At 37.6% G+C, this 17,620-nt stretch overlaps 1 protein-coding gene across 1 annotated transcript in view; it reads left to right on the top strand.

Annotated features, from left to right (window-relative positions):
* The window catches only part of LOC106110726 (protein split ends-like), a 67,354-nt gene that overhangs the window by 41,570 nt on the left and 8,164 nt on the right, over window positions 1-17,620 (top strand). The window contains exons 4-12 of the mRNA XM_013292623.1: window positions 2,933-3,221; window positions 3,861-3,992; window positions 4,716-4,910; window positions 5,011-5,301; window positions 5,395-5,595; window positions 5,908-6,026; window positions 6,363-6,479; window positions 6,650-6,788; window positions 8,532-17,615. Of these exons, the coding sequence (XP_013148077.1) occupies window positions 2,933-3,221; window positions 3,861-3,992; window positions 4,716-4,910; window positions 5,011-5,301; window positions 5,395-5,595; window positions 5,908-6,026; window positions 6,363-6,479; window positions 6,650-6,788; window positions 8,532-17,615 (10,567 nt within the window). The remainder of the gene's footprint in view (window positions 1-2,932; window positions 3,222-3,860; window positions 3,993-4,715; window positions 4,911-5,010; window positions 5,302-5,394; window positions 5,596-5,907; window positions 6,027-6,362; window positions 6,480-6,649; window positions 6,789-8,531; window positions 17,616-17,620) is intronic.

The following is a 17,620-nucleotide window of genomic DNA, read 5'->3' on the forward strand; positions in this document are numbered from 1 at the left end:
GAAAATCCCAATCCGTACTATAATCTTTTGAAATAGTCTCAATAAACGACCGAACGATAAAAATTCGATCTAAAAACATGACTAATCTATTGGAGGGAAAAATCTGATTTCTAACACTTTTCGGATCGCCGTCGGTTTGAAAGTGACAGTTGTAGTGTTTCAATAAATGTTTTTGGAATTTGACAAATCTCTCAATCTTTATTTTACAATCTCTGGAAATCGGAAGATTCGACTAATTTATTATGAGTTTAAAAAATGGTTGGCTTGTTGCCGTATAGTGATAGCTGATAGTGAAAGTGATTTGGAAGTGTTAGAGCAACTTTCAGACTGGGACGAAGAAGAAATGCATTCAGGGCGATCATTGTATTTCAAATAAAAAACTTTGCGAAAATCAAGCTTTTATATTTATTAAAAGAATATAGTTTTTATATTTGTTACAAAAATAAAGTTTTTATTTATTACAAAAATAGTAGTACAATAAAGTAAACAAACAACAACAAACATTGAATTTTTCGCTTATCCGTAAAGCTTATCCGAAAAGAGAGAATTGGTTGATGACAATTTGCTTGGAAAATGTTGAAACACGTTTTATTCGTAAAATATGTAATAAATAAATAATTAGTTAGTAAGTCAAAACTCAAAAATGTGCATATTTTCTTAAATTTATCAATAGGTTTACAACACAGTCATAATGACATCTGCTTGAAATGGAACGCCAGGAAGGAACTTCACAAAGTACATCGATCCGCTGATCCATTGTGAAAATGTTAGTGATCAACCAGCAGGTCGATTTATTTCTCCGATTGAAGCGATCTCCCGATCCAAGATGCGTTATTGAGACCGGCCGTTAGAGATACAAGTAGAAATATCTATCCAAACTTTCGCAATTTATAATATTTGTATGATATAAAGTAATTATTTGTTATTGTAAACTAAAAAGTTATTTAGCAACAAGGCGAGAACTTCGATTCGAACTAAAGAAGGAAATATAGTAAAACATTGTTTGAAACATTTATTTTATCTCTGACCGCTGCTGCAGAATATAATGGACGTTAATGTCTTTAAAGAGTCCCCTTATTCTCGGTTTTAAAATTTGCGGACACATCGCGGCAAACACGCACTCACGGCAAAATATTTGGCTGATCGCGGTTTCCAGAAGTATTTACTACTTGCTCGTGTTGAGGTGAATTTTACAAAAGAACAAACGATTGAACCAATGAAGTAGAAGTGTAACATTATAGGATTTAACGATTTTATTATTATTGCCGATTTGTAAATATTGCAGTTACATCCTTAAATGATATTGCTGTGTCCTGTTGCTATTTGTTTAGCATAATAACAAAGCCTGCCAAATATTGACTATGATATACTAAAACATTGAGTAACAACCTAAGGAATAGTTGCTATTTTGAATTGATTACTATCATTTGTATTTGAGCGTCGGTGGCTCAGTGGTTTAAGCACTTGACTTGTAATCTACAGGTCTTGGGTTCCCGCCATATACCAATGTGATTTTCGATTTTTCGAATTTTTATGTGTACATAATTTACCCGACGTTCTTACGGTGAAGGAAAACATCGTGATGCAACCTGCACAATATCGGCGAAGAAATTCAAAGATATGTGTGAAGTCAACTAACCCGCACTTGGCCAGCGTGGTTGACTATGGCCTAGTCACCCTTACTTAGGGTAGGCTCCGAGCCCCTCGGTGGGGACATATAGTGAGCTGGTGATGACTATAATTTGTAAGAAAAATACTTTTATCTAACTTTGAATTGCGTTTTGACCTTTGAAGACATTAGTGAAAAATACTTATTAATTTATTACATTTGAACTTTTGGATGTTCCAAAATTAAAATAAAACGTACTTTCGTAATGTTTTTAAAAAAGTAATAAGAAGTAAGATTTCGATGTCAAAATTTTGTAATTTCCCGCTTTTTTGTTATGAAGTTAAATAGTTCGAATTGTTTCTTGTTAAGATTTCAAATAGTTTTTGTCACCAAATTAGTCCACCTAGACTTATATGGCAAAATCAACCGATCTATTACGTTTATATGTTATTGTTGATGTTATTTTATTAGATGTTAAGGTTTTATTGATAAAAGTATATCATTTAATTTTACCTAAAGCTTAAAATATTAAAGGTTTTTAGATCCTTAAAAATATATTCAATGTTACCAAAAGATTATGATAACTTTGAATTTGACTTCTACGGATAATTGTGAATAATTCCATTTTAACTGTCTTCCCAAAAAAGGAGTTTATGGATTGGTGTTTGTATTTTTTTCCATAATTTCATCATATTAAATAAAAAAGAAGAGGACAGTATTTGCTAACTAAAATAAATTAATATAATACAGATTGAAATAAATCAAAAAATATTAAAAATATTTAAAGATACCCAATCTCACTCTTCCTTAACTTTTATTACTTTTTCTTTGTCAACAACTTACCACTAGTTTTAATTTTTATTGTTTGTTTGATTTTTAAAAAGAATAAACAGGGTAATTGTATTTGTATTGTAATCAAATAACAAAACAATATCACGAAATTATCGATTCCAAGTTATGTTATAACCCAAATACTATGAACGCAACGTATATTCCGTGATTTTCCAAAGATCTAACGTTAGTTTTGTAAAAAAAGCATAATCACTAATTTCTCTTAGAAAATTACAAGATATCGTTTTCCCATAGTTGACGAAACGATGCGTTTTAATCGTAAAAAAAAAGCCGGAGTGAATTTCTACATAAAAACCCAAACACGTCATCAGTCCAGTAGTTATAAGGTACTGTCTGTTTATATTTAATCTCGTTGTGTGACTTATAATAAGGTTTTGAAACGCTATAATATGTAATTTTGAGTTTCATGGTATTTTAATGTACCTTTAGTTTTAGAATGATTTTAAGGCTAACATATTTGTCGGTTATCAGAACGACTCCACATCATCGTTGGTACGCGAGTGGAGATCGGGCCACGAGCGGCGGCGCAGCGGGCGTGGGTGGTGCAGTCGGAGGCGCGGGCGGCGGCGAGAGCACGCCGAGCACGCCGGGCGGCGGCACGGAGGGCGGCCGGCGGCGGCGGCGGTCCGGCTCGGGTTCGTCCCGTTCCGACACTAGCTCGCCGGAGCCCAGCGACACGTCTCGCGCCTCCACGCCCGCCGCGCCGCCGCCCGACCGCCGCCTGGGCCCGAGACGTACGCCGCCCAACCATCTGCACGAGGTACAGTCCATGCTCGCATTGGTTGCCGGTCCTCTGTAATGCTCCTTAGACGAATGAATATAAAGACTCGGAGACGCAAATCATGTTCGCCACTAATATTGTTAGCATTTAATTATAAAAACATTGTTACAGTTGTTATATTACAGTATTTCATCCTCGATCATGTTATCACAACACAATTATACGTCTCTAGTTTGAGGGACAAATTTACAAGTTTATTTTAAGACCTGTTGTATGGATCCGAGTGTTGGGCTACCTAAGTTTCGGATGATCGCGTATGGCTGTTATGTGTATGTTACAATGGATGATGTGTGGTGTGCCGAAAAGGGGTAAAGTTAGGAATAACTGTATTGTAGGAAGTTCATAAAGTGCGCCCTGTGATATCATCGTCATCCTCCTTACCCTACTTCTGTTGGGTCGTCAAAGGTCGAAGAAAGTAGGGATCGATTATGTGAAAAAGGATATGCGTAATAAGAGAGTAAATCTAGATTAAACTAATGATAGATGATGCTTGAAATAAAAAGGGCACGTATATTTGACTTACAATTATAATGATTTTTGAAGATGAAATAATTGTATTTTCAAGAATAAATTGTAAAACATGTTAGGTGTTCTGTACAAAGTTTGATGGATAAACAGTGGGCGTCGATAGCGAACGGGCGTCCGCTTGGGATCTGCGTGCGCAACCTGCCGACGCGGTCCACCGACAGCTCGCTCAAAGACGGCCTCTACCACGAGTACAAGAAGCACGGCAAGGTGGTCTGGGTGAAGGTTATTAATTATGTTTATTATTGATAAATAGAATAGATAAACGAGTACTGGATCACGTGTTGTTGGTGTTGCTTGTGAAAAAAGTTTGCAAATAGTATATCGTAGAACTAGGAATCTAGAATTTCGTGATTCGTGTTTTTTGAATAAAATTGTTTCTGTCCGTTTCTCTTTTATTATTCAAAATGAAATATAAAAAACATACTGTAAAGTCAGCGATGACACATATTTTTTTTCGCAATTGATTTTAACAGTTAACTGTGTGATAAATAGACAAATCACTGTATTCAATAGGAACATAATTAAAGAACCTTAATAGTTATAAGCTAGCTCTCTCCCTCAAATTTCCTCTATTTGGAATTAAAAGAAGATTGTCTATAATATTAGATATTAGTCTATAATATTCCTGCTTGCATTAGGTACATCGAAGCCCCGTCAAAATTGTTGTAGCCGTTTCGAAAATTACCTGAAACAAACGCGACTTAAGACACAATAAAGTTTTTTAAGTCGGATTTTCGTTATCAGTTACGCAAGTATCATGTTCGCGTAATATTGTTAATTTTTCAATATTGCACACAGACACTCTAATTTTATTAACTGTATAGATTATCGTCCAACAAAATTACGTGAAAACTTTACTGGACGAGTTGGCAAACTACTAAACTAGACATGAACATGGCCATAGTAAGAAGGACTTCTGGTTTGTAATGATATAATTTGATTTAGGTGGTGGGTCAGAATGCGGACCGGTACGCAGTGGTGCGGTTCAAGAAGCCGTCCGACGTGGACAAGGCGCTCGAGGTGTCGCAGGACAAATTGTTTTTCGGCTGTAAGATATCCGTGGCGCCGCACCAGGACTGCGACGAGGACTCCGAATCTGCCAAACCTTACGAGACTGATATTGATGAATACCATCCCAAGGTGCCTTGTGTTATAAATGTTCCGCTTATTAATACGAAAGTATTAAAAATAGAAAAGCATTTGTAATAATAGCAATGTTTCAAACCGACGTTGTTTACAGGCCACCAGGACTTTGTTCATTGGTAACTTGGAAAAAGACGTAACACAACAACAGTTGAGAGATAAATTCAAGCACTACGGGCGGATAATTGAAATCGACATAAAGAAAGGAAGCGGCGGGGGCGCGGGCTATGCCTTCTGCCAGTACCAGTCGATATCCAGCGTCGTGGAGGCGATACGCGCCATGGACGGCGAGTACGTAGGCGGTTCGCGCGTCAAGCTCGGCTTCGGCAAGCCCGTCGCCACCACCTGCGTGTGGGTCGACGGCCTCACGGAGCACACCGAGAAACAGGTACCGACATTGATGGTTGATTCTATACATGTGGAGGCGGGGCGAGGGGGCGAGGGCAGGGCGATGATGCGACTTGAACGTTGTGTGCTGCAGGTGCTGAGCGCGGTGTCGCGCTGCGGCGCGGCGACGTCGGTGTGCGTGGACCGCGCGGCGGGCGCAGCGCTGGTGCACTTCGAGCAGGCGGCGGCGGCGGGCGCGGCGGTGCGCGAGCTGCGCCGCGTGGCCGCGCTCGCCTCCGCCGCCGAGCCCGACCACCCGCGCCTCGCCGTCGACTACGCCTCGCGCGAGTGTCAGGTAAACATGTGCCTTTTTGCCTTCACAATATACACTTTTTAGCACTAAATGCAAATCTATTCTTTTACTATTTCACTAGACTGTAACTTCTAGAGTACAAACATCGACATCTCTATTTGGTTGTTATATCTAAAAGTGTAAAAATTTGTTCCCGGAATTTTTAAACGAATTTAGTCTTCAACACGTTAAAAATAAAAGTTGTCTTTTACAAGACTCGGCTTCCACATGTATAGATATCAGTGCTTGTAGTTGTATCCCGCAATATATCAAAGATGTTATGTGGTTACTAATTACCCATCTTTTGTCACGTAGGAGGCTTTCTATGAACAACTGGAGAAACATGGTGGTTCGGCGACCATGCCTGGGTCTGAAAGATTGACGGGTGATCTCAGCACGCGCTTCCTACCCTCTACTAGGCATGACCAGCTCAGGTCAGTTATACATCGTATTTTGTGCAAGAAGATGACAAAACATAAAAACTTGTCGGGTCACCTGATGCTAAGCTGCAGCTATTCATTGGCAAATACCAATGAGTTCTAAATGTGTGATGCATTTCAAATTGATAGAGTACAGGAGAAACAGAAATATAATATTTTCTTTCTTTATCTATTCTCACCATTTACAAAACCACATCTTGATCCCACGTCATCTCTTAGAGAAAAAGGCGGAAAAGCCAAAATAAATCCTGTAACCAAGATAAAATAAGCGGACTCGGAGTATGGACCTCTTCGACAAAACACCGTTCGTACTGTATGTTTTTGAAACAGGTACGATGGTGCCAGAACGCGGACTCCGAGTTTTAGTCGCGCCACTTCACGGACTCCCCGCTATCCAACGCATGAACATTACGACCCTGCGGAGTATGCGGCCGATAGGCGGTACAGGTAACCTTTTATTAATTACACAATATGTAATATCTTAGGCATGTCAAAAATACTACATATTGTCCGGTATTGATCTTTTAATTCAAAGTCCTATTGGTACCCCTATTTTATATATGATATAGTATATTTAGCGCATATGTTTCTCATTTTTTTATTTTTATTGAATACAGGGTGTATGAAGAGCTTGGGTCGAGTCCACAGACTGATGAGACGCCATACGAAGATCGCTTGCAGTCAGTGGTAGTTTCACCTCATCGGACACACAGACATCGGCGAGACTCGAGTCCCGAGGACAGGAAACATTCAAAGGTAAATTTTATGTAACATAAATTTTTGCTTACACAATACATATTGAAATTGTGTAAGCAAAAATTGTATCCTCATGTTGTTGCTCTTTGCAATAGAGTAAAATTAACTTGATACGAAAAGTTATAACATAACTGTAGGTTTTCTTTCCATGTATGTGTATTATGTTAAACAGATTGTGATTGATGACAAGTTTCACTGCAGTCAAAACCTATAAGTATTATTTAGACCTTGAGTATTATTGAAAATCATACTCGAGAGCTTTATTTACATTTTCAAACGATTTTTTTTACCGTATTTGATAATAATCTGCATGGGTTTAATACTTTTAAAAGATAAATTAATCTTTCGTTTTGAAAATAGACCAAATAGGATTTCCAAAAATTTATTTGGATGTTTTAGGGTGATCAATTTGCCAGAATTAGTTTTCAATGAAGAGTCAATGTCAGATCCTCTCATTTTCATACATATGAATTGATAGTTCATGGGAAAATATAAATAAATCAGACATATGCTTGTGTTAGCTACCCGCACAAAGCTTTTGATCCTCCGATAACATTTATTACCAGACATTATTGAACGAAGAGTGGCATATATACGATACTTTTAAGACAAATGTAAGACTTCTTGATGTTAGTTAAAGTTTTACTTTGAACTATGGTTTACATATATTGTTAATGAAAGAAATAATTACGAGGGTGAATCAAAAAATTCTTGGAATCAATATTAAAAAATGCAAAGATTTAAATAATAATATTTTATTTTTCTACATAATCTCTCTCCAATGCAATGCATTTAGAATAACGCGTTTCTAACTTCCTTATTCCTTGTGAAAAAAAAATATTTTCTTGACTCTCGAAAAAGTCCTCTACGGCAGCTATAACCGCGTCATTATCGTGAAATTTTGTTCCATGAATTTCCTCTTTTAATTTTGGAAATAAGTCAGCCACCCAGTACGCAACCGTAGAATAGGGTACAGCATCACCCCCTAATGTCTGCTGAATATCCAAAAAAATTTCCTTCGTAGACATTTTTTTCAAACTGAGATATTTTATCACCGCACGTAACTCACTTTTATCCATAATTTTGACTTTTTAGCAACTCGTTGCACAAAAAAATTTATTACATGCGAACGAACTGACAAAAACAAGTGACAGTGTGCATAAATATAGTGTGATAGACACTCTTTAATTTGAATATCGAACTTGATCCAAAAAGGTTTCATATATATGCACTTCTAAGAACTTTTTCATTCACCCTCGTATAATTTTATGTAGTGTATAAAAATATATTTCCATTGGCTCTAAATTATATTAAAACCATGTCGTATTCCTCTATTGTATTCATAAATTAAATTTTAAATTGTATGGTAAGGATAGGCATTGTCCCAACGATGATTATTTATTATTGTTTTCGTTATAAATTATTATTTTTGTCGACGTCGTAATATTCTTGGATTTGAATAATGTCTACAATGGTATGTACATATGTCCATTTTTAATTACATAGATTAGACATGATTACTAATTAATAATAAAAATCTTAACAAAATAAGTATTATGAAAAAGCTTCCTTAAACTAGAGCATCGAAATTTTAATAAAACCTTCGTGTACAAAACAATCTTTAGTTTTGCCAGTTTATTGTTAGTATTGGATCGTTTTTTTTCACAAATTCATAGTAAGCTTAGTAAATTATTTATAATATTATTAAAGATTCAAGCTAATACAGATATACCACGTTCCTAGGAGCGACATAGAAGTGTCGGCGGGAGCTCCCGGCGGTCGCGGTCAGGGTCGCGCGGCGGGTCGGCGCATGGGTCCCGGAGGCGGCACCGCCGGAGAAGAGACGGCTCGGAGTCGCGGGGCTCGCGCGCCGGCACCCCGCTGCGCGACGAGCCCGATGCGCCGCCCGCCGAGCCACGCCGCCCGCCGCGGGAGCGCCCGCCGTTGCCCATGAGCTTACCGCTGCCCAAGTTTGCGGCGCAGCTGCTGCGGGCGGCGCCGCCCGCCCCGCGCCCGCCGCAAGCCTCCGCACCCGACTCGCCGCCGCGCCCGCCCTCCGCCTCCTCCTCCAGTACCGGCTCCGCACCCCACTCGCCCTCCCTGGAGGAGCGTATTCGAAGTCTCGACGAGAAGTACGAAAAATGGAGTGGCTCACGAGCGCTTGCAGATGCTCCCGATCGCGCTCGACTTCGTCATCGACTACTCGAAGTCGATATAAATGAAGTTAAGCCATCGGAGGTTGTGCGATCCCTGCTTGCTAAGCGATCGGTGTTCGATGAAGACTCGGAGCGATTGGAAGGGGCGACGCGACCCCCGAGCCCGGACGGGAGTCCTCATGGACGTCCATCTCCTTGTCCTTCTCGGGCTCTTCGATATCCTTTTCCGACCCATCCTTCACACCCGCCTCCTGTACCACCGGTGACATCATGTGGTTCGACATCTTGTTCCGTCCCTTTAGCGTTGTCTAATAATGCACCCCCTTCGCCACTGTGTCCACCGCCACCTGAATGCGACATAGAGCCTTCAGACAGGCCGGCGGATCCCCGCCTTAATAGACCGGAAAGACCTTTCAAATTAGAAAAACTTGGAAAATTTAATGAGAGTGATTATAGAGCCGATTCACGAGTCCGCTTAAGAACACCTTCTGTTGACAAACTACAGAACGAATTAACAGAGCCCAAAACCTCACCTGGGTCTGACAAAGATAGAGTAGAGCCTGATAAAGAATGCAAACGAGAAACTGAAAGCAGAAAACGAGATTTATGTCTCCTTGGACGAGAGCAGCATTCGAAGCCACTTACTAAGGATGTGTTTAAAGACTGTTTTGATAAGATCGACTCTGTTATTCAAAATAGAGAACGTTTGCCAAACCACGATATGGACGATGGATTAAAAAAGATCGAGGACAACTATCCATCTATACTTAGTTCTATTAAAACCGAAAAAAACACCAATCATATTGAACTTTCTTCTGTAAATGATAGTAACACTAATTGCAACCATATTGAATCTGAAGGAAAACAAGATAACGAAGATTTGTTAATATTGGACGCATTGTCTAGCAAACAGAACTCCGAAGAAGACTTGTTTTTTAAACGTGGACATCATATAAAGTTAGAAACACCTAAAGATAATACGACAGGAAAATTTGACTGTGAAAATAAATTAGATAATTGTTCTCAGTTATTGAACACTTTTGATAAGAGGAATATTGTAGGAAAAGAACCTCAATTATCAAATCACTTAAATGTAGTAAATTATGTGGAAACTAATAATAAAAATGACACACACTTTGAGTTTAAAAATAATGAAAACAACAAAGAAAAATCAATTTCAAATTTGTTTGATTGTTTCAGTAATCAACTATTACAAAAAGAGAATGAAGAATTGGCCCATTCGGAACCTAGACTTGATGTTACATCAAATACGCTGGATAAAAAGTTTGTTGAATCGAAAACTGTTGAAGATACTATTCGAAGCGATCACGAAAAGCTAAAACATTGCAAAGAGCGCACAGAAAAGGACAAGCATGATTTAGATAAAGAAAAGTTAAGGAAGAGCAATAAAGTGGAAATGCATGATAAAGATAAAAAAATAAAAGAGGAATCAAGCAAGCATAAAACACATTCTGAAAGGTTGGATAAATCAAAATCGGAAAAAGATACCCCAGAAAGATATGAGAAAGATAGTGAAAGGACTAAGCATATTGATGAGAAGTTACGTCAAGAAAATCATAAAAAAGACAAAGCAGATAGGGATAAGAAAAAGGAAATCATCGAAAATGAGGTCGGTAAATCAAAAAGGGAAGACAAATATAAGTCAGAACGAGTGAAAAAAGACAATTTGGACAATAAACGGGATCATGCTAAAAAGGAACATGACTCAAAAAGTAGTAAATCTAGGGACAATAGTTCAAGAGATCTATGTCGTAAGGATTCTACTGACTCGTCTACTTCAAGGGCGTCTCATGACTCCTTGAAAACAAAAGATTTAGATAACGAGATAAGAGAAGAATCTAAGACGAAAGCTAAAATATGTACCGATCATGCAGCAAAATACAATTTAGAAAAAGACTCAATGCAAAAATGTAATGATTCCAAAATTGACAGTAAACAAAAAGTGTTAAAGCATGATACAAAAGAGGATAAGCTTTGTTTGGATGGCAATTTTAAAAACAAAATTGAAAATATTTCTGAACATATTACTAAAAGCAAGACTGATCTAAGTGAAAAACAAAGACATTACTCTCTGGACTCCCCTGTTGTTGACTGTAAACGCAAAGAACGTCTAAATTCTTGTTCAAGTTTACCCCCAAACATAGGCAATAAAAGGCGATTATCTTCGCAGGATAGCCTTGATTGCCTTGAAGATATTAAAAAGTGTAAGAGTGACATAAAGAGTCTCGAAAGGAGAGACTCTAAAGATCGCGGATCTGAGAGACATAAAACGACAAAATTCAATAAAGGACATTTTGCAAAATTAATAGAAAGCAAAACCAAAGATGATAAAAAAAATCTAGTTAAGCCACCGGATGAGGGTTTTGTGGATATCAAGGATAACGAAATTAAGGAAACATCAGACAAAGTAAAACATTTTAAGAAAAGTCCTAAACCACACGACTTTGACAAATCAAATGATAGTTCTGTTATACATTCTGACGCTTTACAAAATAATTTTGATTTTTTAGCTACTTTGGAATTAAGATCAAGTGAAGAAGATGAGAAACAAAAAGCTCTCAGAAAAGAAATGAAAGAAAAAAAACGTATACAACAGCTACAGCAAATACAGGAACTGCAAATGCAACAAGATGCGTTGCAGCAAGCTGAAATATTAAATAAACTTAAAGAAGATAAAAAACAAAAAAGTGATGAAAAGAAAAAAGAACTAGTGAGAGATAAACGCATGTCTACTGATCGCAAGAGTAAAGACGAGAAAACCGAACACAAGCGGAAGCATCGCAAACCAATCCACAGCACAGACAGTTCTGATTCTGACGAACCTAAAAAGCATTCTATTTTTGACATTGTTGACGATGGACCCACCTACATATCAATGTACGATAAAGTAAAAGCTCGTTCCTGCAAAAATATGCAAAAACAAGAAGAAGAAAAACGCCAAGAGAAAATTAAAGCTAAATTTAGTCAATTAAAACGAAGTAGAGCAAAACGGGAAGAAAAGAAAAGATCCAGTTGGGATGAAGACAGTGATTCTGAACATGATAGAAGAAAGTCTTTTAAAAACTCAATGGATAGTTCTTCAGAAGATGAACAAACCGTTCATCATAACAAGAAACGCGAAAAGTCTCTAACTTGCTCAGACTACGATCATGTTAAAGGCATTGATTATTTCAATGGCCCAACAACTGAAGACGAATGTCGCAATAAGCTTTCTCGAAAAAATTCTCGAACTCGCATCATGTCTGATACTTCGGATGATGACAGTTCAAGAAGAAATTTTACTAGAAGTCCACATTATGCTCCAAAAATAAAGAAAGAAGTCCTTTCTGATCCTGAGTCTCTTCACAGTAATAAAGATACAAATAACCCTCTAAAGGAATTGAACGATGACAAGATAAAGAAAACGTCCCTAATAAATCTTTTTGGGAAATCTGATTCAGATGATCACAAAGTAAAATCCCAAGAGATCGATGATATAGATTATAAGGTTCATAATTTGAAAACAATTTCTAATGATTTTTCGTCTGAATCTGAGTCAATTACTTCTAACCGAAATATATCAGAGAATCGGAAAAAGCATAAGAAGAAGCAAAAGAGGCATAAATCGTCATTTTCGGATGACGAAGTAAAACCGGAGAGTAATAATGAATTAGATTCCGACGTCAAGTACAAAAATTCAGAAAAAGTAAGGCGCCATACTGCTAAAAAAGACAAACGCAGGGACAAGATCCGCGAAAGCGTAGATACTGACGAAGCTCAAATAAAGGATGAAAAATCAAAACACAAAAAGGATAAAAAGTCACCAAATAGCTCGTTTGAATTACTTCATGAATTATGTCCCAATGCTAAAAAAGAGGGAAAAATGGAGGATATTTTTGGACCTTTATCCGATGAGTCCGATAAAGAATGTCGTAGTCGTAAATCATCTGGAAACAAATTGGAATATGCAACACAAGATTTAGAATCTATGAATGCCCAATGTGACAAATCAAATTCTTTAATAAACACAGACGAATATAAAATACTGGATAAAGAGGATAACAAACGAAGGAAGGACAAGAGGCGAAAAGATAGAAAATTCTTGAATAAAGATGACGATAATAGTTTGGACGTAGATGCTGTCAGTAAAGCTATTGAAGCTAGGTTATTCGCGGATTCACTAAGCAATGATGATAGCCATGCAAACACAGGCTTATATGAAAATCAAGCTTCACCAGAACAAAGTGATCACAAGTTTGATGAAATTGCACCCAAGAGTGACTATTCCAAATCGAACGAAAAACAGTATGATAGGTTTAAAAAAGAATTTAAGGATAGAGAAAAAAGAAAAAAGAGAAAGAGGAATAAAGAAGACCGACAAAATCGCCGCGAACATCACCACTTTCATCATCATGATAAAAGTAAGTCGGAAGACCTAGTGCCTCCGGTACACTCTGAGGAAATGCCTAAAACATTACTTAAAGACATACCTTTACCTGCTGAGATACAGAAAGTTGAATCCTCCGATAATTCAGAAGATTCCAGGTTGGCACTAGAATCTCAGAGTTTGCCTAGATTAACTGATACACCTCCTATGTTGGTACTAGAAGATGGGATAAAACATGAATGTGACTCTAATAAGATTATGATTGTTGAAACAGAGAATGATATTCAGCATATAAAAACTATTGAAATTAAAGAAATTCCGATGCCGCCCCCATACAATAACACAATTGAAAATATTAGTGAAGTTCCATTGCCTAAAGATCCGCCTAATATTGAACACAAAATAGATAATTTTATTAATGTTATTGAAATTGACGATAATGAAACTGCAGTCCGTAGTATTTCAAATTTAGAAAAGGAAACTGAAAAACCTGTTGAAAAAGTTGATCCACATTCCTGCAAAGTTGATAAGAAACTAGAAGAGAAGCCTAGAGCTATAATTTCTCAGGAAGAAACAGAGGATGCCGTCGCCGCGTTGTTAGGTGAAAGTTTCGGTGGCAAAGAAGATTCTTTCAACACTTGTTACGAAAAAGTCGAAAATAGTAGTGTCCGCGAAATTGAAATCGAGAATACAACTATAGAAAATGACAATATTCCTGAAGAAGACGCAGAAGAAATGCGACAAGCTGTGCAAAACCTTAACGCAAGCGAAATGGAAATAAAGCCCGACACTCCCGTTTCTGATAACGACTTATTGTTAATTGATACAGACACAGAAGAGGCAGAAGATACTAGCCAAGATGCGATTGAAAGATTACCTGTTAATATAATCGCTACTAATCAATCTCTGAACAACAATACTAAAGTTAGTACTTCTAAAGTAGAAGAAGTTCCTATTGCTGTCATATCAAAACCAAAGACAACTGTTGTCTCTTGTAATAATTCTGAAACAGATGAAACTAAATGTAGAGAATCTAATGTCACTTGTTCGTTACCCAAAAGAGACACGACTGTGGATCAGCCTACATCCACTGCAACACCAGTGATTACCTCGTGGACATTATCTAATAAGAAATTGTTGGAACCACAGTTATTAAATATATCGTCTAGTCCAGCACTGTGCAGAGATACAAATGACAAAAAACCCACGCATGTAGCTGCCAATATTGTTCAAATAAAGACGTCAACGAATCAAGTTAATAACCAAACCAAACCAGTCCTCAGTGCAACAAGAGTCAGTGCACCATATCAAGTTATTAATCACATGATCCGTCCGCAGATGGCGAATATGCAACCTCCTACAATCAAAATACCAGAGTCTCATATTCTATATCAAAAACAACAAGGCATTGTGATTTCCCCCAGGGCAAATAGTGATCCGCGATTGACAAGTCCGAAAGCTAGCCCTCAAGGAGATAATGTGACGTCTCCAAGATTATCAAGTGTGGCCATTCTGAGTCCATCACCGCCAAATTTAAATACTGTTGGCATAAAATCGTCAAATACTCTTCCTCAACGATCTCCAAGTCAAGTTACTGTTGTGCGAATGCAGCAACCGCCTTTAAGTCCAATCCAAACGATGCACATACCTGTTGGTGCGAGAACAATGGTATCACCTAGTCGGCCAAATTCAGTTTTAGTTCAAACCCAAGGTGCTCCTATACATTTAAATCGCTTACCAGTTGCTCCAGTGATGACCCCTATTTCAAAACAAGTTTGTGCAACCAACTTGGTACACCAAAATAAAACCAGCAACGTGAATAGTTCGTCTGTATCGAATCAACCTTCGATTTTACCACCAGAATGTAGAAAAAATGATAGAAATGTTCCGGAAAACATTGCTGAAAATACAAAAATAATTCTATCCCCAACACGAATACAACCAAATGCTACAGTTTTGACACAGAATCGTTTTATTTCTATGCCAAATGCTATACATTCTGGAAATATAAATCCAACCTTGCAAATGCCCAATAAAATAGTGATTAATAAAAGTTCAATGTTTGATAAGCAGGAAAGTCAAAGTCTAAATTCTGAGCATAGTCACATCAGTTTTAACAACAAACCTATAATTCATGTGGCAAATGTTAGTCACTCAGGAGCGTCTATAATTCAGAGTGGATCAAAACCAGTAATGTGTACAATTCAAGAAGCAAGCCCTATTAATAGAGGACAGGGATCTAACGTTATACACACTTTCAATTCTCAAAGAATGTTAACATCTTTAAATAATGTGATACAATTGGATTCAAATAAAATTCCAGCATCTGTTTTATCTGTTGCTAATATCAGACCATCGACGGTTCTTACTAAAACAGACAGTAAAAACTGTATAGCTGCTACAACGCCTAGTCTTACAAACGTTGTTATGACGCCATTAATATTAACGACCACTACAGGTGCGAAAACACCCATTAGAATTAATCTGAAAAATGATACGGATCACGTGGAAACCAATTTTGGAATGCCATTAAAAAATAATGTAACACATGACAAAGAAAATGTTATAACTGGACAAAAAGATTTTGTTTTCTCGAATCAGAGTGGTTGCGACAAGGACCTAAACAAGCATGCAACCACTACGGTCGAAGATGAAGGTGGCAATAAATGTGAAACAGATTTCGAGGAATTACTAAAAGATAACACAAATGAAATCAAAGTTACAAACGATCCCGAAAAGAAACTTGAAATCAATGTCGGAAAAACAGTTACATTAATTACACATTGCAGGGAAAGAAAAAACAGTGACAACATATCGGAGAAAGAAGAGAGCACTAAAGTTCCTATGTTAAACGAATGTAATGAAAATGGTGTTCCAGTGAACAACAAAAACGATTCAATGAGTAGCCAAAACGATAGTACAGATATATTGAACACGGCTAAAGATCCTTTAATTAAAAAAAGCGAAGACTCTGTTTCAAGTGAAAACGTAGAAAAAAGTGAGACAAATATTAATTTTATGGCAAGTAGCATGAAATCGGAACCTGAAAAAGTCATCCAAAAAGAAACTATCAAATTGAATAAAGAAAATACTTTTGGTTACTCGAATATGTTATCAACTGGAAATGAAATTATTAGTAAAACTAAAAGTCTAGACGAAAACGATTATTGGTCAGCAAAGGATATTAATATAGAATCGGTAATTAAAAAAGTTGATTCATTGTGTAACGATAACATTGAATTAAATGAGAAAAGAAATGATTTTAAAACAAATACAACTGAAGTGATTACTTCAATTGTAACTTATCCCGTTATTCCTACCAATTGTGACGAGCCAATGAAACAGCTCGATACACAGAATGATAATGTAATTATTAGTCCACTTGAAGATCTGATTGTTGAAAAACAAATTACACCAACCAGTAAAAGAGGGGGTCGAGGTGCTAGAGGTAAAAGAGGTGAACGAAAGCAAGATAGAGTACAGACACGGCAAATTACGAAACCCGCTCGAGGCACTGGCACAGGTAAACGCGGTCGAGGTCGAGCTAAAGTTGATAAAAAAATTAAAAGCTTAGTGAATAGTTCTGCGAATAATATGCCCGGAGACGTCTATGACTTTCACGAAGATTCTGGTGATGAAACGGCTACTTCACCAAACAAAAACGAAACAAGACCGAGGCTAATTCTCACAATCAAAAGTCCTTTATCTGGAAACTCTAATGTTATCGCTTCATCGACCCTCAGCATTGCGACTAAAGATCAGGAAGATCGAATTAAGAATAGCGATAAAAGTAACAAAGAAGAAAAAACTGAAAATTTTGCATCTCCCTCGCCTAATACTAGAAAATCAAGAAGGTTGCAAGAAAAAGATGTTCAACGTATCAATGTATTCGATGTAATAGATGATCCAATTAAAGGTCTTTTGCAGACCAAAACTAAGGAAAGTCCTAAAAGGCGGCAAACTAGGCAAGCACTTCCCAAAGCCGATAAGGTGCAAAACGCGGACACGAGGAAATCTCCAAGAGGTGTTAAAAGAACCAGGGATAGAAGCTTGTCAGATGCATCTGTAGACAGTTGTGACGAGAAATTGAAAAAAGAAGAAGTTATCAGAGACACTAAGATCCAAAAGTTGACTGAGACAACCCTGGTCAACAAGCCCGAATCAGAACCCGTCCAAGTGATAAAAACTGCCCCGTCGTTGGTTATCGCTCAGACGCCGAATCCGACACCGATTCCGGCATCAGCATCAGCACCAGCACCAGCACCAACACCGGCACCGGCGGCGGCACC

Source organism: Papilio polytes, unplaced genomic scaffold, assembly GCF_000836215.1.
Source record: "Papilio polytes unplaced genomic scaffold, Ppol_1.0 DF824191.1, whole genome shotgun sequence".
Lineage (NCBI taxonomy): Eukaryota > Metazoa > Arthropoda > Insecta > Lepidoptera > Papilionidae > Papilio > Papilio polytes.